Consider the following 19,718-nt stretch of genomic DNA (forward strand, 5'->3'; position numbering starts at 1 on the left):
AGGCTACAGCGAGTGCGAGAGTGTACAAGGCTGTGGAGAAGGCACAGCTTTTATGTTTCTCTCTTCGCATTGTGGAAAAATAAAACATAAGCTCCGAGGTGAGTGTCCTCTTCACCAATGCGTTTGTCAAACCGAGTCAAAAGAGGAGAGCTGTGGGCAGCTTCGTGCCAAGCCTGACTGTTACACTCGTCACTGAAATGGTTTGATTGTGACCTCCACCATCAGGACAGACATGACTGGGTCACTGTGAGAAAGTGGGTTAACGAGTGAGGCCCTCGTCACCTCAGAGGAGCCGTGCTTTGCCTCTTAAGCAGATCTCTTTGACTGAGTGTAAATTGTGAGCAGGCAGGAACAGATCCTCTTCTGAGTTTTGTAATAAATCATTACAAAAAAATCAGTTATCATTTTTAAAGCACTTTTTATACAGAAGGTACAGCTCGGGCTGCTCAGCGTGTGCCGAATACAAAGAAACAGATATGACAATGGCTTTTATCATTTTCCTCATATTCCAGTTCCCAGTTTGGCCACATTTCATTTCCTGTCTGATATGACAGACCGATCAGAAGCACCCCTTGTAGGAATACTTCACCCAAAAAATAATCAATTGTGTATCAGTTTCTCACCTTATGTTGGATGGAATTTGTTAAGAAAAAAGTTTTTTTTGCATGCCTCCATGGTGGACGAAGAATCCAAAAACATTGATTACCTAAAAGGGTCCACATTTAACAATAGCAAACATTTGTCAAATTATCTGTTTACAAACTCACACATCTTTGCAGTATGATCCAAATTTTATTTATCCAGTCCTATTCACGGCATTTCACAAACACATGCATTTTCACTAATACCTTACTATTTAAAACACTTCCAAAAAAACATCCTCACACATGGATGGGTAACACGCCTGGGCTAGCACATGTATTTGAACTCTGCTCAATGGAATGCACGAGCAGGGTTCAGACGCACACACTCACCCAGTTTGCTCACCCCACTTGTTCTTGCAAGTGTTTTAAATCGTAAGGTCTTAGCTAAAATGCGTGTTTTAAGAAAGTACTGAGCATTAGACTGAATAAATAAGACCTGAACAAGTTCTAAGTTTGTAAAGGGATGTTTCACACTCTTGAGAACTGGGATAAAATCTTACTTTTTCGGGGTTTTGATTTTTACTCTTCAGTTAGGCTGGGAAAATGTGTTTTAATAGATCAAAGTCTTGACTATTAAACCTTGTAATGAGTCAACCTCCTACCGATATAGTTTTTTTCTTTAATAGCGAACATAATGGATGTCAGAGGTAAAATCTGATGGAGCTGACATCTCACTGAGTTGACAAAAAGTCATATATTTTTTCATTTTACTGCAGTTGTAGTGAGTAGCCATTTTATTTTTCAAAGTTGCTAAGAGTTCTCTTAATGTTAATTAAAAGTACTCCTTTTTAAACCCTAATTCTTATTTATCTTCAATCAAGAAGGGCTGCAGAGTTGACATGGTAAGGCTGAGACACACCTAATTGCAATACAATTTTAAGTATGTATCAAAAAGTATAAAGCTTTCCAGTACTTGTGCAGCAGTCCTGCCTTTTTGGAAACCAGGAAGTGAGACAGGAGTCCTTTGGATATATCTAACTCTTTTTATGCCAATTAAAGGATTTTTTTGTAGAAATCTGATGGAGTTGACAAAAATCTGGGACCTTTAAAGGGTCAAAAAACATATTTTAAAACAAAGATGATCATAACAGTACATGTTTACACCAATGCTGTCAGTATGTACTGTTTGCTTTAGACTTTGAAGGCTTTTAATACATTTTTAATTGTTTAAAGTTGTGAATTTGTGTCTGGGACAAGAATGTTTGGCACAGGGCAAGTTTAGAAGTTAAAAATAAGACAGCAGATCAAAGTATTTTATAAATCATATTTATTTCATACACATAAATCCTTTAAAAAATATGTTTCACCAGAGAAAATGACATTTGTTTGTTCATAAGTTATAATTTTATGGGGGGGATTTTTGGTAAGGACTTGATGTGTCCTAATTCACAAGAATGGGTGTGTGATACAGTTTTGCTGTTGTTAAATGTGGTCTCCTTTTGCGTTAACTCATCAAGAATTTTATTTGTTTTTGGATTCTTTGTTCAATATGGAGGTATGCGAGAATAACATAAGAAGACTGAACACTAATATTCCCTTAAAGGTTTTAACTCTTCAGCTCCCACTGCTGGAGCGTAGATCTGATGATGCAACCAGGAAAAAACAGATGAATTTCTCATCATCCAGATGGAAGAGTGATTACTTTGTGATTTAAATGCCAGAGCAGCCCCTCCCCCATCATGGACTCCATCCCTCTCTGTCTCTCTCGCTTTCTCAATTTGATTTCAATTTCAGAGGCTAAATTGGCATTAATGTAAACAATGCAATGTTTCCAAAGCACTTTAGTACAAACCATACAATTAAAATAAACAAGAACGTGACAAAATGGCAGGAAAACAACTGAGCTGTGGATAAGAGTAGCATTTCTCTCTCTCTCTCTCCCTTTGTCTCTCTGCAGAGAAACTGCCTGTTCACATGAGCTAAAAATAAATCATGTGACTGAGCGAGGCCAACTGTACCGTTCATGCATTACTTATGGAAGTGTTTGCTTTTTCTTCCCTTTTTTCCTCAGAAAAAAAAATTCCCTGAGTAGATATTGTGTTGGAGTGGGCTCTCAGGCGATATCCTTCAAACATGAGCATTCTTTGTCAGCTTGTCTCAGTGTGTCAGCAGCGTGCTGGTTATCTGAGTAGGCTACATGAGCAATTTGCTGAAGTATTGCTGCTCTGGTGTCTGCTGTGCTGAAGAACTGTGATAGATGTAAAGATCTTGTTGACAAAGCTTAAATAGTCAGTACGCATTTAAATGTAGAGTTGGATCTGTGTTTTGTAGAGCTGCAGCGATTGGTTGATTAATTGACTAGTTGATTAAAAGAACATTAATTGACTATTAATTGACTATTTTGATAATTGATTGAGTGTTTCAGCCTTTTTGGGGTTTTTTTTTTTAGGAAAAAATGGAAACAATTCATGGTTCAAGCTTCTCAAATGTGAGAATTTGCTGCTTTTCTTTGTCATTTATTATAGTAGATGAAGAGTCTTTGGTTTATGGACTGTTGATTGGACAAAACAAGCAATTTGAAGATGCCAGAAATTATAATCAGTATTTTTCACAATTTTGATATTTTATAGACTCAACAAATGATTGATTTAATGTGAAAAAACTTACCAGATTGTTCAATAACCAAAATCATCATTAATTGCAGCCCTATAGAGTTTTGTCTTTCATTTAGTTGAGATATATTGAGATATGATCATATGTTTTTTTTTTTTTTTTTTACACTTTCTGTTGTCAAGAAGTAAATTTTCTCTTTTTTTTTGACTTATGCAGAGATTATTTGATGGTATATATATTTACCATCTACTCAATATAATCATTCTTAATTAAATATAATTCTGGTTGTCTGGGTTCTTATTTTCATACTTTTGATGATTAATCCTATTAGTGACAATAAAATTGCTGAAATCTGGGAACACAACATTACTAAAAAAGAGGTGTGACAGGGTAAGAAACACAAGTAGTAACACAGTCATGCTGGTTTAAACAAACTCCAACTTTAGTTGCAAGAGAAGAAAGGATAACAGTAAAATTATTACCCATTCTGTCTGTTGCAAACGTCCATCACAGTTTACAGACCAAATTAATGGTTCAAATTTGCCATGAGATATTATTACAGATACACTCATGTGCATATTCAGATTTGGTTTTATCACTATATAAAGTGGTTTAGATAATCTTGCTAAACTGTTGAGACTAAAAGTTAATTTTCAAGGTCCGTTTAGTAGCTGTTCTGTAGCTTTCAGTCACATCACATGATCTTCCTCTGCAGATGGAGTTTGTCCAGTTGTTGTGAAATTGTAGATACACTGAATTAAAAAACAATTCTCAGTACTTTAAGGATTTGTAAATGTTGGTATAAAAATTTAAGTAGGTGCTGGGCAATGTATTGATATTATATCACTATAGTGATATGAGATATCGTCTTAGATTTTGGATATTGTATCATGGTAAGTGTTGTCCTTTCCTGGTATTAAAGGCTGCATCACAGTAAAATGATGTAATTTTCTGAACTTACCAGATTGATTTAGTGCCTTTACTGTTAAGTGCCTTTACACATTTAGGCACTGTATCCACATTACTGATGATTCTTTATCAAAAACTCATTGTTCAAATATTTTGTGAAAGCACCAATACTACACTCTACTCTACAACTCTACAATATTTCCGCTCGATATTAAGGTATTTCTACATATCGCCCAGCCTAAGGGAATTGAGAGTTCAGTCTTGTCTAAACTGTACAAATTGTCTGGTCGTGTGTTGGCTTATGTTCTCTGGCCAAAACTACAAAAATAAGAATGAAGTTGTAATAAAGCACAAGTATCCTTTAATATTATGAAATATTCTTATTCATATTGTGACTGAATTCAACTCTGTTGCCCAGCCCCAGGTTTGTGCTGTATGTAGTCGTGTGCCTTGCGGTTGTTCACCTCTCTCTTGTCCTCTGTGGTGTAACTGGGAAGAGTCAACATCAGTGTCAGACAGCTTCAACCTTTCATCACTGTGCGTCTCAGCAGCCTAATTTTCTAATCAGGGATTAACTGTCAGAGCTCCAGGAGATGATTCAACTGCAGAAGAGGCGCCGCTGGTCACAAAATGGGATCAGATGTCAGACTGGCTAATATCAAACAGTTAAGAGTTAAATCAACCCAGGGTCACCACACAGACAGTGCAGGCTTCTTTAGTTTTCAGTTTTGACACACCATTCATGCCTGGAATGCTCAGGAATATTTCCTGCATGGGTTAATATTTAGGGAAGTCTGTACCACCATTTTCCCATCTCAAGATGAGTAACATTCAGGGAAATTGTCAGTACGGCTGTGTTTTGAATGAAAGCAGTAACATTGCAGGGGCAAGCCCGTAAAAGGTTACGTCCATCTGAAGCGAACCAATCACAAGACACTTCCCATGATATATTTGAATCTGTGTCTTGTTGTTTAAGCCAGAGCTTCCACAGGTTAGTTGCTTGTCTCGCAAACTTGTTGAATATTGAATACAATACAGCCTTGCTCGATTTTCTTCTTCTTCTGTTGGGTTTTACGGCGGTTGTCATCCGTAAGTGTTGTATTACCACCATCAATTGGACTGTCCCTTACCCCATCTATTCCGGCATCGCCATGGCACATGTGTGAAAAGGCGATGAGAAGATGTTCCTGAATGTAGTGTAGGTCTGAAAAGTGACAACCACTTGCAGTTCCTGGAAAGTTAACTCAGTAATTTACTGGGAACTGTGTGTGAAAGAGGCTGAAGCCACTGTGTTATTGAGTCAGTCTTCATGATGAAGAGGAGGTTTGAGAGCAGTCGGGGCAGCCATTGGCGGACATACTGAATGAATCATCAATGCTCAGCACAGTTAGGAGAAAAGTGAGTGCAGGTTCTCCAGATGGATTTTTAGTATGTGTCTGAAAATCTGACAGCTTTGCCCACAGAGGAGTTTGGCAGAGTAGCTGCATCGCTTCAGGGCCTGCGGAGAGGCTCAGTCGGCCCGTGTTGTGTCTGGTGGGGTGGAGGAAGATGCAGATGGGCTGTCAGCAGGGGGGACGGGAGGGACATTTTGCTCTTACAGGAGATTCCTCCTTCTCTGTCCTCCGGATGTACCGTCACTCACCTCTGTCACTTTCTCCCATTTTAATCTCTGTGTGCCTCCCATCCCTCTCATCCTCAGCTTTAATGCCTCTCTTGTTTTCGTTCTCTGCGTCTCTGAATCATCCCATCTCTTGCCCACGTTTCCGTACGTTTCCAAATTTAGTCCTGTTTTGTTTTTCTCTTCGTGTCGTACTTGAGGCTGGAATGTTTTGTTTTTCTCTTCGTGTCGTACTTGAGGCTGGAAACGAGCCACATCTTTTAGGCCCTCAGCCATCTCTGGAGATTACTGTAACAACTGTGTGCATCCATATGTGTTTCCATGTTCTCCTTTACAAAGTTTTGTTTGTTGTACCAGTCTCTCCGTTGCTCTGTCACCACTGTTGTGTTTGAAGATGTGGTGATAGACCACATTTAGACACACTGGACAACGTAGATCATTACAAAAGTCCTCAGTTATCAGACTATAAAAATTATGTCATTTGGTTCTGACAAAATCATTTGAGTCATTTTTTATGGGTCTTAAAATGACACATTTTATCAAGAATATATGTATCTCAGAATGGAAAAAGACTGCCAATAAAATGTTGACTGTGTGCTGTTGACAGCTGATGTTTATTCCTGTCAAATATAAGTTTATTTGACTTTGCCTCACCGTCCCTGGTCTGTGCAGTCATTCTTCTTCTTTGTGATCGTTTACAGGTGACATTACACAGAAGGGCTATGAGAAGAAAAGGACCAAACTCCTGGCTCCCTACATCATCCACACTCCAGGTAAAAACCCCTTCACCTCTTCTTTTTTCTTTCCTGGGAAAGCATAACTGTAACTAATAACTCTGTATCCCCTATCTGCCTTTCCTTTTCTTCTCTGGCTATACACAAAAGAAAATACTGTGTCATGTCATACCATGTAATTGATTTTCAGTGTCTTATTGTCATGGCTCAGTAACACAAAATAAGTGCTCTGCTTACTTTCAGTTAAAGTCTTATACATTTGCTTGTCTTTTTATAACCAGTTATTTCAACTTGGGTCACACACATTGTAAATGCTGTGTTTTTAAAAAATCAGTAAATGTTGAAAACATTCATGCATCGTAGAATAGATGCAGGGATGTAATCTAGGTATAGATTGCAGTAAATAAACATCAAGACCTGATAATGCTCACTGCTGCCTCCTAGTGGTACCACCTCTCTGCTAATCTCCCTTCATCCCACTGATGGTGGAGCACGAATGATGATTAGTTGTTGGCTGAATGCAATATGCGTCTACCTGCTGGAGGCCCCGTCACTACTCTGGCGACTATGATGGTTGCTGTTAGAGTTTGCAAAGAAATCGGCTAATGGATAGAAAATGTCTCCTTCTGCTCATCAAGCAACTTGATTGAGTCGAACGAATGTGTCCTTGTAATTAAGTTCATCTACTAGTCCAGTATAGTGCTATTGTTTATTGGTATTGGTTTGCATCACCGTCAGCTGTAACATGATGTAGTGGGTGTGTGTATACTTTATGCAGGCCTATTATGTGTTAATATGGGAATTTGTACTTGAGATAAATATGGGAGAACACAAAAGAGAAGAAAGTATATACAAACCATAATGATGATAATATTTAATAGTAAAAATAACAAATGTAGGAACAGGAAATGCAGAAAGAAAAATACAAATTGTGCAGCACAGCCTAAATTAAATTAACGCACTTTAAATCATATCAAATCATTATTCACTTCCCTGTTCCATATCTGATATCCTGTATAAGTTAAGTACATTATAGTGTTTCAGAAAATTGCACAACGTATGCAAACATGTTTTAAACCCCTCTCTTGTAGCAACTGGGGAATTCCACAGCTTTATAATTTCTTTTTTTGTGAACAGTCCATCTGTCATTTTGTTTCTGAAAGTCAAAATGGTGGATCTTATCTTTTTAAGGTAAAATACAGTTGACAGAAATGGCTTTTAATCCTGTTGAGGGAAAACTGTGGTATTTTTCAACCTGGACCCTATTTTCACGTTTGTGTGTCTAATTGACTAATGGGAACTGAATTTTAATCGTTCAGGTAGTGTTGTAAATAATGTTGATTCCATGATACATATCAATTCTGAATATTCAAAATGGTTTCAGTACTCATTTTCCGCTGTATCGTTACACTGGTAGCAGCTGCACTTCCTCAGTCTCTCTTATTGTTAATGTTTACTACAGTCATTCTGCTGTTATCTGCTACTGACCAAGAAAAGAAAAGTCGACATTGTCATATTATAGCCTTGTTATATTTATCCTTTCATAAAAATTTCAAATTTTATAATGTCAATGTCAGTTCTTCCCCATGGAATCAAAAATGGTATGAAATGTTGATGTTTTTCAACGTATTGTATCAGAGTTTGAAATTCCAGTGTTGTGACAGCACAACATTTGGGGGAACCTTGCACTGTCATTTTACGTTCAGTAGAAGTGCTTGTTTTTAAATAGGCTCAGATTTTTATTCTGTGTCTTAAACATTGTGGCAAGGATCATTTTTCTTTACCTTTCACTGATATGGTCTGTTTGTTATTGTGTGTAACCAAGTTTCGCTCAAGCAGAAATCTCTTTATTTCTCTGTCGGGGCCTTTTCATAATGTTGCCAGACACTTGCCTGTCAATGACCAAAAACAAGCAGTTTTAGTGGACGTACATTGATGATGTGCAATTGCCCTGAAAGATTTCATTGCAACCTGTTTCGTGGCTCAATACTGAACCAGTTCTAAAAGTTGTTGTCTCCATTTGTCACTTACACAAAAACATAGAAAAATGGTGTCCAGGTTAAAAAATACCAAAGTTTCCCTTTGAGGCAGCGAACGAGATTACACAGAGAGGCAAGACAGTAAGCAAGATTCTCATGTGTTAATAATACAATTAACTAATACATGTTTGCTGTGTTTATGTGACAGTGGAGCCGCCCCGTCAGAATGATGTGCAGCCCGCTCCCAGTTCCTCCTCTAGCCACGCCCCTCCCCCCTCCAGCTCATCCCGTTACAGAGAACGTCGCTCCCGCAGAACACATCGCAGTGGAGGAACCAGGGATGACCGCTACAGATCAGGTCAGAACATCAGAAAACTGCATTCAGCTTCACTTTTTCCGCAAATGTGGAAGAAGACCTCTGATGCACTGAGGACATGCAGTACTGTTTCCTCAGATAACTTCAAATTAGCCTACATCAGCTTCACTTGTTGAGCCTGCCTGTTTTTAAGCTCAAACACTGGGCTGTTTCAAAGGGACCAATTAAAGAATCGTGTGTGTGTGTGTGTGTGTGTGTGTGTGTGTGTGTGTGTGTGTGTGTCTGTGGGAGCGGCAGACGCCAGTGCAGCCCTGCAGCTGGGAAGCCCCTCCATGAGGACCCCCACACTCTGAAAGCAGAGTGATGTCACTGCCTGGCTATGTGTGAGGAGGCTGTGAGGAGAACAGGGGGGTACTGATCTGGAGGGGAAAACCTGATGCCGACGAGGATAAAGGAAAACACAGCAGTAGAGTGGATGTTAGCGTGTCTGTTAGCTGAGGTTCAGACTGTAAAAGCATCCTCCCTCTGGACCGGCCCCTACCCTGCTGTGCCTTTTCTTAATTCTCTCTCACCGCTCGCCTCTTCAACATTTCTTGCCCCTCGTGTGAAACACCCTCACACACCAGCATGCTAAATACCAGGCTGACTAATCTAAAGTCTGTTAGGCTGGAGTTTGGTGGGTGCTTCGTTGTCATAGAAAATCTGACCAGCAACAGAATATTTTTTTATCTGATTGAAAGCTTCAGAAGGAGCGGAGGATTCAGCACTGAGAGGATTAGAGCTGGAAAAATAGAGGCAAAATTGAGATTGGTGCAATATATTGAGAAGAGGAATGAGTGTAAATTAAATGGACTGAGGGAAAGTAGTGCAGCTTTGTTTTTGGCTTTAAAAGTGCAGCGCTGAAGTGAAGTTTTGTGATGGGTTGAAAGAGACGGGTTGGAGGAGAAGAACACAGACCAAGGACGAGAGGGATGATGAGCCTTTTGCCATATTATGAGACGTCCATTTTACTGTGTTCACAGTGTAGTAGAGTGAAAGTGCTCTGATACATTTCAACTAGGCTGCTTTATAAGGGAGTCAGTGAAGTGTCTGCAGTCACTCCCATGCTCACTCATTCATTACTCCTGATGCGATCAATAGTCAACTCTGTTGTAAGCCATACATTGAGATTTTAGACATATATGAATAATTATCATTTTGCTCCATCACTTACAAATTTAGTAAATGGACTGAATTCACCACAGCTGCCCACTGTGTAGTGTTACATACCTGTATTTTTCACTTATATCAAATATACATCGTGAAAGACTGTGATATTGCAGTCAGGGATTTTTTTAGTTAGTTGAAAGAGACTATCAGTAGAAAACTGCTCTTTAAAATTTAATCGTCATTCTTTTTTTATTAGGGCATTTTGTGTTCAGTGTACTGAGAGCAGCAGAAAGGCAGAACTGAGTACACTTTAATATCTGTTTATTCATGGCAGTTAATATTATTATCATGATATTTATCGCATATCATAGATTTTCCTCATATCATGCAGCCCTAATGTACATGTCATCAATGCTACATTGTTGTTCCACTGTGGGACTTTTTACGGCACTTTTTATAGTGCATAATTTTTAGGTAGAGGTAGAGGTATTTTTAGTATTTGGCCTACTTTAATTGATATAAATGGGGTGGACAAAGTAATGTAAATACCTGTCAGCAGAACAGTGACACAGTTCAACAGCACCACAAATGACATCCTCAAATCAAAACCTCTCTGTCTAAATCTGAACATTATAACTTTCTTTAAGATAGCTTTTATTGTAAGACTGTTAGCTTTAGCTAAGTGTACCTAATAAACTCGCAATGTGTATTTTGGACTCTAAAATAAAATGGCAGAAAGTAGTGCATTAGGGACTTGCCAATGGGGAATTGTTTTGGACACCAGGTTCAGCTGGCAGTTACAACCACCAGCTTGTATAAACCAGCAGGTTACAACACCAAGACTCTCTACGACCAGGCTAGCAGCTCTGTCAGGCTGTACTGGGGTCAGCCTTATGTTCCCTCAGCACCTATGGTTTTTATTTCTATACAAATTAGGCCCTATGTTCCCTCAGCATCAGGGCCGGCCTTTCCATAACTGGGTTAGGGTAGGCCAGTTTATTACAGGGGCAAACACATTACCTCATTGGCGGAGTTATTGATCTGAGGAAACACAGAGCTGAGGGAACAAAGGGTTGAGCTAACACAGTTGAGGGAACAAAGAGTTGTAGAAACATAGGGTTGAGGGAACATAGGGTTAAGGAAACAGGATTGTGGGAACATAGGGCTGAGAGAACATAGGGTTGTGGAAACATAGTGTTGAGGGAACATGGGATTGGGGGAACATAGGGTTGAGGAAAGAGGGCTGAGGGTATACAGGGTTTAGGGAACATAGGGTTGAGGAAACAGGGCAGAGGGAACACAGGAGTGAGGGAACACAGGATTGAGGGAACAGGGGAAACTTAGGGCTGAGGGAACATAGGGCTGAAGGAACACACTGTTTAGGAAACGTAGGGTTGAGGAAACGGCTGAGGGAACACAGGATTGAGGGAACAGGGTTGAGGGAACATAGGGTTCTGGAAACATAGTGTTAAGGGAACATAGGGTTGAGGGAACATAGGGTTGAGGAAACTGGGCTGAGGGAACACAGGGTTGAGGGAACATACTGTTGGGGGAACCGAGGGTTGAGGAAACAGGGCTGAGGGAACATAGGACTGAGGGTACACAGGATTGAGGGCACAGGGGAAACATAGGGCTAAGGTAACATAAGCTTGAGTAAACTGAGGGAACATAGGGCTGAAGGAACATACTGTTCAGGGAATGTAGGGTGGGGGAAACAGGGCTAAGGGGAACAAAGGACTGAGGGCACATAGGGTCCAAGGAACATAGGGCTTAAGGAACATATGGTTGAGAGAACATAGGGCTGAGGTAACATAAGTTTGAGAAAACCTAGGGCTGAGGGAACATACTGTTGAGGGAACATAGGGCTGAATGAACATACCGTTGAGGGAACAAAGGGCTGAGGATCATAGATTTGAGACAACATAGGGCAGAGGTAACACACACTCCACTGTCTGAGCTCAGTACACAGACTGTATAGGTATATGGTTGAGCATTTTAGCATGCTAACACTGAACAAAAAACACAGCTCTAGGTTGATGCAAATGTTGTTAGTGTTATAAAGTGTTTGGTTATAAACTGAGGAATCTGACAAATGCAAAATTTTACCCTAATGGTGGTAAAGCAAAGTCAGGAGATCACCAAAGTCTGTAAGATTCATAAAATGTTTCATGGCACTTTATGTGTTAGACAGACAGACAGTAAGTGCATTTCTGTCTCTAGAGCTGTGCTGCTAATGTGGCTAAACATTGGGAAGTTCTAAAAGAGACCCAGCATAAACAGCTGGGAAGAAGAAATGACAAAACACTGCAGCACTGAGAAACTGAAGTAATTAAAGTGCTCATCATTTGATGGGCTGCAGAGAAAGTGCAGACCAGCCTTAATTTAATTACAACCTGTCAATGCTGCACTCACACACAGACTGGTTTGAGGCTGCTGCCTCTGCAGCAGATAAATGATCCCACTGAATCAAGTGTGTAACAGTAAACCAAAGAGAGTGAAAGATGATATCAGATCGTACATCTCCAGAGTTAATTGGAGGTGGTGTAAAACACACCGCTACCCTCCACACACCCAACCGTGCTTATTGCCACGGAGACAGCCCTCATCCTCCCAGACATGTGTAAGGAGTCAGCCTCTCCTGACGCCCCTGTGTGAGGGTGGACGATGGCACATTATGAGAGGAGATGATTTAGCCCCGAGCAATCTGTTCAGCAGAATGCCAGTTATGTAATTATGGTCCCCGCTGCTGCTGTGTGATGAGCTGTGCTTGATGATTTATTTAAATGTGTTGATGTTTGTCCCCTGAGTTAATAGATGTGATTTGTCAGTGAGTGGGCTTTTGTTGCACATGTTTTGTTACGCAGTCTGAATGTGTGGCTGCTCACGTGGGCTTTTTTAATGTGCCTGTGGGTGTCATCAAGTGAAAGTATCTCTGCAGTTATTACCGCGTGTAGGCAAGCGTGTGGGCTAATACGCAGCTTCGCTCTCTCCTCCCGTCGTGGTTTCTTGTTTCAGTGGGAAAATGCAGTCATCCTCTCAGGATTTTCTCCTGATATTTAAATTGGCTGTTTCTTCGTCACCAGAGCCTCACTGTCAGAAATTACTGGAAACAAATGAAGCAGTGTTTATCATGCTTTTTTTAATCTTGTGATAATTTAGAACAAAATGATGTTTCCTTTCAAGTCACCGCAGGTTTAATGTGTTGAGACTGAGAGCTGAATAACCAGTGTTATTACGGCCATGCTTGGCACCTTTTTACCTTTTTTTAACAGCACAAGCTTCCAGGAACCCAAGAGCATTTTTAGGAATGCAGGTTTCTTCACCAGCCGTTAGACTTGAGGAACCAGGATCTAAACTTATCATAGTTCCCAGGCTGCAGTTTCTGTCCCTTCCTTGTTTTTGGGGCAGAGGCTTTTAGGGTGGCTGAGCCTCCTTGATTGTATCCCACTGATCTATAGACTCACAGTAGGGCTGCTCGATGAGGGTAAATATAGTAATCACAATTAATTAAATAATCACAATTATTCTGGTCAGTATTGCGATAACGATTATTTAACACAGATATTTATTGACTTTGGAAGTATCATGCATTTATTGAACTTTTTGAAAAGACTTTTAAAAGTGCATATTCTTGATTTTAATTAAAATCCAATTGAAAAACAGTTTTTTATGAATTGTTTTAAAAAATTAGGTGAATAAAATAAGTAATATACAATATATAAATCTAAACATTGTGCAAGAGGAGAGAAAGAGAGGGAATAAACTACAATATAATGCATTTTAATTTATTTCTGGCTTTCCCTGATGCTGTTGCTAAGATGCAAAATTTGTTGCTTGTCACTTTTTGGAAATAAACTCGCCAAGAGGGTCTCAAAAGTCGCTGAATCTACCAAGAGAGTCGTAGCCAAAGTGGAGCTAAGAGGTGGTTGGAAGCCAAAATCAAATTGAAAATGAAATTAATTTATCACGCAGCCCTAACTCACAGCACAATTAAAATTAAAAGATGATAACAACATCAAGCAGCAGATAGGGAAATTATGTATTTTTTTTCTAAGTCACTTAATAAGCCAATATACAAAGAAGTAAAGAGGTCTGTAAGGAAAACAGAGTATGACTATGTGCTGTGGGAAAACTGGCTCTTGATGATTCAGTTTTAAAGGCTGTTTTCATTGTTTCTTTTATTGTTCCTTTGCTTTGAATCAGATCCTCAGCTGCCATTCCTAACTCAAAGTATGTGTTGTTTTCTGTCTGTGCAGATATCCATTCTGAAGCAGTACAAGCGGCCCTGGCTAAACATAAGGAGGAGAAGATGGCGCTGCCCATGCCAACCAAACGACGCTCCACTTATGTCCAATCTCCCATCGAAACCCGCACACCACCAGGTAAGACAGAAAGGAAGACCATCCCTCTGCTCTGTTATAATAATGGGGGCTTTAAGAAGTGACGTTTGAGGGACGGCTACAATGTCCCTAACAAATGACCATTAGCTAGGGGGACACAATGCTTTAAACTCATACTTTGTGCCTTCTCTTGCTCTCAGACTCCTCATCCGGTTCTGAAGATGAGACATCTGCGCGCAGGCAGTCATCAGTCATTGCTCCTCCGCCTGCGGTCAATCCCAACCTGCAGAGCCCGGACTCCTGGATCAACCGCACCGTCCAGGGCTCCTCCACCTCCTCCTCGGCCTCCTCCACCTTGTCCCACGGAGAGGCCAAGCCGCAGCCTCAGAGCCAGCCTAAGCCTCAGCCTCAGCCTCAGTACAAGCCGCAGTACCAACCTCTGTATCAACCTCAATACCAACCACAGCAGCAGCCTCAGCCTCAGCCCCAGCCCTCAGCCCACACCGCAGCTGTGATGGACATGCTGGCCAACAGTCGCATTGGTGAGACACTTGGCTGGCTAAAATATTCAGGAACACCTCTGCTGTTATGAGTATTAGTTGATAGCACATGTAGCGGTTTTTCCACTGACAGGATTTAGATCCAAAAGAAATTTATCTTTTGAATTTTGACTGGAAGGTACTGGTCTCTGTTACGCTCAAACACTTGTTAACATCCAGTTCATCATATTGTAATTGGCAGCCCCCTCAGGGAACAACGCCCCTCCTCCAGACGTGACAGCTGTGGCCCCTCCATCCAGAGGCCCACGGGTCGACCTGCCCTCAAACGCCGTGCGAGGGATGAGCCGTGGGCAGAGCCGCTCGAGCATGATGGAGACTGCGGACGGTAATGATCACACTAAATAACATTTTATATTCTTTTTAAGACTTTAGGCCCAGACACACCAAACCAACATTAAAGAACTTAAGGCGACGAAGGCTGACTGTTAAGTCACCTTGCCAAAAAGCTGCACTTGAACAAACAGACTACAGCAAACAGCCAACTAGTACGTACAATCTGTACATCTGTAAGAAAAAATAACTCTGTATTCATCATTCAAAAAGGGAAACATGAAGACCGACGGGATGGATTCAATGCGCTAGTTAGCCAATTAGCACATTAAAAACACAACCCGATGTTGAAAGAACGAAGGATATGTAGCATTTGCGAACGGTTTCTTCCCAAGACCTCACTGTCTGAAAAAACTCTTGCCTAATATGACAAGTTTGTCGCGATCTCACTCTCTCTTGACTTAAGTTGTTTGTTTGCTTTCATCACTTCTGTTTCTCTTCTTGTGCACTGAGCTGAACTGTCACATAGAGGTCTTTCATTCACCTACTGGCTCTGTCGTCTCCAGCACTGTTTTAACGTGCTGAAATTGCGACAAAAACGAACAAGGGCCAATTAGTGCCAGTGGTGTGGGAAACGCCACAAAAACTAGGGCGTCGGACGTTCACTGACAGCTGACTGTTGGCTTGGTGTGTCAGGGCCCTTTGTGGGAGCTTGTATCTGATTCCACTCACAAATCTCTTCTCTCTTCAAATTAAGTGTTGACTTCCATCCATGACATCATCATTAATCAGACTTCACTGCTTTCTCTTCTTCCTGATCTTTCTCTACCCTGTTTATTTGGCTGATAGGAAGAGGTAATATCCAGAGTAAGAAAACTCCTTAATGTATAATGTCCGTAGCCTTCTGTGTTTGCTGTTGTACCCTTACTCTCCCTCCTGTTTTTAATGAATGGTTAAAGAAAAAAGTAAATGCCACAAAAACAACATCCACGCACAGAATGAATCCTCACGTGTGATCCTGAACCAAACAAAACTTTACCCCAGTTCTCACTGTGTTTTCCTTGTGTTGTTGCCACCTACGTGTGCTGCTTTTCATTCCCAAAAGATACTTAAAGATCTTATCATCAATTGTGTCGACCAAAGAATGCAGTCTCATGTGTTATGGAATGACGAGCAGCAGACTGTGGTATGGTAAAAAGTTTAGACATAGTGTTTTGTCACTGGATGTTCGAGCCACTGTGTGTGTGTCACCGTGTGTTTGTCATGCCACTGCCCTCTCCCTGCCCTTCATCAACTCTGTAGGAGTTCCTGTGAGCAGCAGAGTGTCCACTAAGATTCAGCAGCTGCTCAACACCCTGAAGAGGCCCAAGAGGCCCCCGCTCAGCGAGTTCTTCACTGACGACTCAGAGGAGATCGTAGAAGGTATGCGCCTTCATGAAACACTTCAACCAAAGTACTTTTTAAATTTAATTTCTACTTAAAGGTGTAGTGTGTAACGCCTAGTCACATATTCCAAACTAATAGGGAGCAGCATTCCATCTCCTTGCCAGCTAGTATACTCTCTTAGCTTTTTTAGTCACATAAATAAACATAATAAACTCACAAGAAAGGAAATATTTCAACCCCTATTTTCCTTAATAAACAGAAAAATACCCCATCTAAATTCAATTTCTCTCTTTCGCTGAACTAAGACTAGCTTAATTGCCTTGTCAACTCTTGCTGCCCACTGAGCAGTGGCTCTCAGTTGTTCTTTGGAGGCAGACCACTCAATTAGCAAAATGAAATGACAAATATCACCCAAAAATAAGCAGCTGGTGATGTACTCAGCCAGTCGCCAGTAGCCGAAATTTTTGTCCGATTGCCCATCCCTGCTGACAAGCCCTTGGGACAGCTCTACTTCTTCATCCTCTCATGTTGGACTGAGGGCAGACTGGACGCTACAGTGGTAAAACAAGATGGGACGGGCTGGGGCTAGCTTGTTAGCGTGCTAATTTAAGTACATATCTCTGCAAAACATATTAGTGATACATGGACGTCTGACAAACATCAAAGCTGTTACTTCTTCACGTTCTGTTGACGATGATAGTTAATTTTGGAATGTTTTAAAGTTAAATGCTGGGCATAACGTACACATTGCACCTTTAAGTGGCTTTGAAGATTGTTTTGTTGTTTTTTCAAAACTGTGCTACATGATGAACAGTATTAGAATCTGAGTTTGAATGACTGTATTGTATTGTAACTAATGGCTTTATTGATAAGTAATTTACATATGCTTTATAGATCAATCATAAGCCACTAATAAGTGCAACTTTTTTGGGTACCACTTTGGGAAAAATGGGTTTGACTAGTGTTTATACTTGCCTTTTGGTATTAAACCAGTTATAAATGTAGGTTAGTTACTAATCAATACTTACGGCTGCAGCTGTGAATGTTAGCAAGTTGTTAATAAATGGATCTGGTCCAGGTAAGTAGACTGAAGTCTGCCCAGTCAAAGGCATTTTTCAAAATGTGATCTTATTAATGATTCTAACTGTTCTCAAAGCATTAGTAAATGACTTATTAATTATTGATAAAGCAGTCAGTCACAATGTGAAAAGGTTTGCCTTATTAGAACAGCAACCATATTTGGTGACTTGGGATCCAATTTACAATTTGAAATAAAATTATTGATGTTTACCAGACTTATTGGTACAGTTTGTTGGGATCTGAGGACTTGAGGATTAAATAGTTGACCTGGAATTGTTCTGTTGTCCCTCATAGTGCCCCAGCAGGACCCCAACACACCCAAACCAGAGGGCCGTCAGATCATCCCGGTGAAAGGGGAGCCTTTGGGCGTGGTCAGTAACTGGCCCCCAGCCTTGCAGGCAGCATTAGCCCGTTGGGGGGCCACTCAGGGGAAGAGCCCCGCCCTCACTGCCCTTGACATCACCGGCAAACCGCTCTATACACTAACTTATGGTGAGACCCAAAACTGTGTGATATACTGAAAGCCTGGAAGTGTGTTTATAGTGTCTAATCAGTAGCGTAACATACAGCTGAAAGGTACTTTTCTATGTTGAGAGATTTTTCTAAGGAGTTCCTGTTTGGAGTTCAAGAGTTCATTAGATAATAAAGAGATGTGTCTTCTCAGTGACATGAGCTTTTCTTGGCAGTGGTAAGACATATAACCTGCCCTCCTAACTAACCTCCTCCCCGCTCCACCTTCTGTCTGTTAGGGAAACTGTGGAGTCGCAGTGTGAAGCTGGCGTACACCCTCCTGAACAAGCTGGGCACAAAGAATGAGCAAATCCTCAAACCTGGCGACAGGGTGAGAAAGCTGACACACAATTCACACAACAAATGTATGACAAAGGCAACAAGGTGCTGCAGTCCTTACAGTGCCAATCTCAAAGATTTCAGTCCTGGGTGATTTGGGGACACCTGTAGTAACTGGTGGTAATAAATGTGGTTTAATACTGCAGGTCACAGAATTTTAGGGGCAGCAAACGTTTTGATAAAGGCCCAGACACACCAAACCGACTTCAGAGAACTAGCGGCAATGAAGGCCCCCTGCTGTGTCACCTGACATTTGCTGTGTTTTGGCCATAAAGTTGCACATGAACATACCTCATTTTGCACATTACTCTACTGATGTTAGCATTAGGCTCAAAGCACATCTGTGCTTTAGTACAGTTTCACAGAGCTGAGAGCATGGCTATAGACTTGTTACTTATAACTAAGAACAAGTTTCCATCCATAAAGACATAAAACGGCCCTGAATGTAAACTTTAATGTCTTGGTAGGTGGCACTGGTGTACCCCAACAGTGACCCTGGTATGTTCTGGGTGGCCTTCTACGGCTGCCTCCTGGCTGAAGTCATACCTGTACCTATTGAAGTACCGCTGTCTCGCAAAGTAAGAAAACCATCCAACATGTCCTTTTTGTTTAAATACAGATTTTTTTAAATTTTCTGTTTAACTATAAATGTGTTTTTGTGTTTGTGTGGTGTTTTTAGGATGCAGGAATCAGCCAGGTGGGGTTTCTGCTCGGTAGCTGTGGTGTTGGTTTGGCTCTGACCAGTGAGATCTGTCTGAAGGGTTTACCCAAAACACCCACTGGAGAAATTATGCAGTTTAAAGGTCAGTGAGCTCTTTCTGAGATTATTGAACTTTATTTAATTATTAGGAATTTATCCTGATTTAAAAAACTCTTTCATGAAACATAGAATAGCTAAATCTCAGGTCACCTTCAGACTGCATGGGATACACTGTACTTTGAGTTTTAATGAAGAAGTGACGATGAATTTCAGGCATCAGTGTTCTCAAAATGGTTGTGTAACGTTTGAAATGCATCCCTTTTTCATATATATTCTGAAGTATTATGTAAGCCCCCTTGATTTTACTTGACTTTACTGATGCCTTTCTCTGATAGGTTGGCCTCGACTCAAGTGGGTGGTGACGGACTCAAAATACCTGACCAAGCCTTCCAAAGACTGGCAGCCGCACATCCCCACCGCCAACACTGACCCTGCATATATAGAGGTAACGGAGCTGCATACTGGTGTGTCCACTGATACCGTTCATCTGTTCAACCCAAAATCAAAAATACATATTTTTCCTCTTACTTGAGGTGCTGTTTGTCAGTCTAGATTGTTTTGGTGTGAGTGT

General features: G+C 40.8%; 1 protein-coding gene across 2 annotated transcripts in view; it reads left to right on the forward strand.

Moving 5' to 3' along the window:
• dip2bb (disco-interacting protein 2 homolog Bb) overlaps positions 1 to 19,718 on the forward strand; it is a 54,429-nt gene that overhangs the window by 13,459 nt on the left and 21,252 nt on the right. Inside the window, exons 2-13 of one of the 2 annotated variants that reach the window (XM_050037945.1) lie at positions 6,426 to 6,497; positions 8,646 to 8,795; positions 14,159 to 14,284; positions 14,443 to 14,784; positions 14,984 to 15,127; positions 15,922 to 15,939; positions 16,375 to 16,494; positions 17,833 to 18,030; positions 18,288 to 18,379; positions 18,855 to 18,965; positions 19,067 to 19,190; positions 19,483 to 19,592. In XM_050037945.1, the coding sequence (XP_049893902.1) occupies positions 6,426 to 6,497; positions 8,646 to 8,795; positions 14,159 to 14,284; positions 14,443 to 14,784; positions 14,984 to 15,127; positions 15,922 to 15,939; positions 16,375 to 16,494; positions 17,833 to 18,030; positions 18,288 to 18,379; positions 18,855 to 18,965; positions 19,067 to 19,190; positions 19,483 to 19,592 (1,607 nt within the window). The remainder of the gene's footprint in view (positions 1 to 6,425; positions 6,498 to 8,645; positions 8,796 to 14,158; positions 14,285 to 14,442; positions 14,785 to 14,983; positions 15,128 to 15,921; positions 15,940 to 16,374; positions 16,495 to 17,832; positions 18,031 to 18,287; positions 18,380 to 18,854; positions 18,966 to 19,066; positions 19,191 to 19,482; positions 19,593 to 19,718) is intronic. The other variant, XM_050037947.1, reaches the window with a different exon arrangement.

Source organism: Epinephelus moara, chromosome 24 (assembly GCF_006386435.1).
Source record: "Epinephelus moara isolate mb chromosome 24, YSFRI_EMoa_1.0, whole genome shotgun sequence".
Lineage (NCBI taxonomy): Eukaryota > Metazoa > Chordata > Actinopteri > Perciformes > Serranidae > Epinephelus > Epinephelus moara.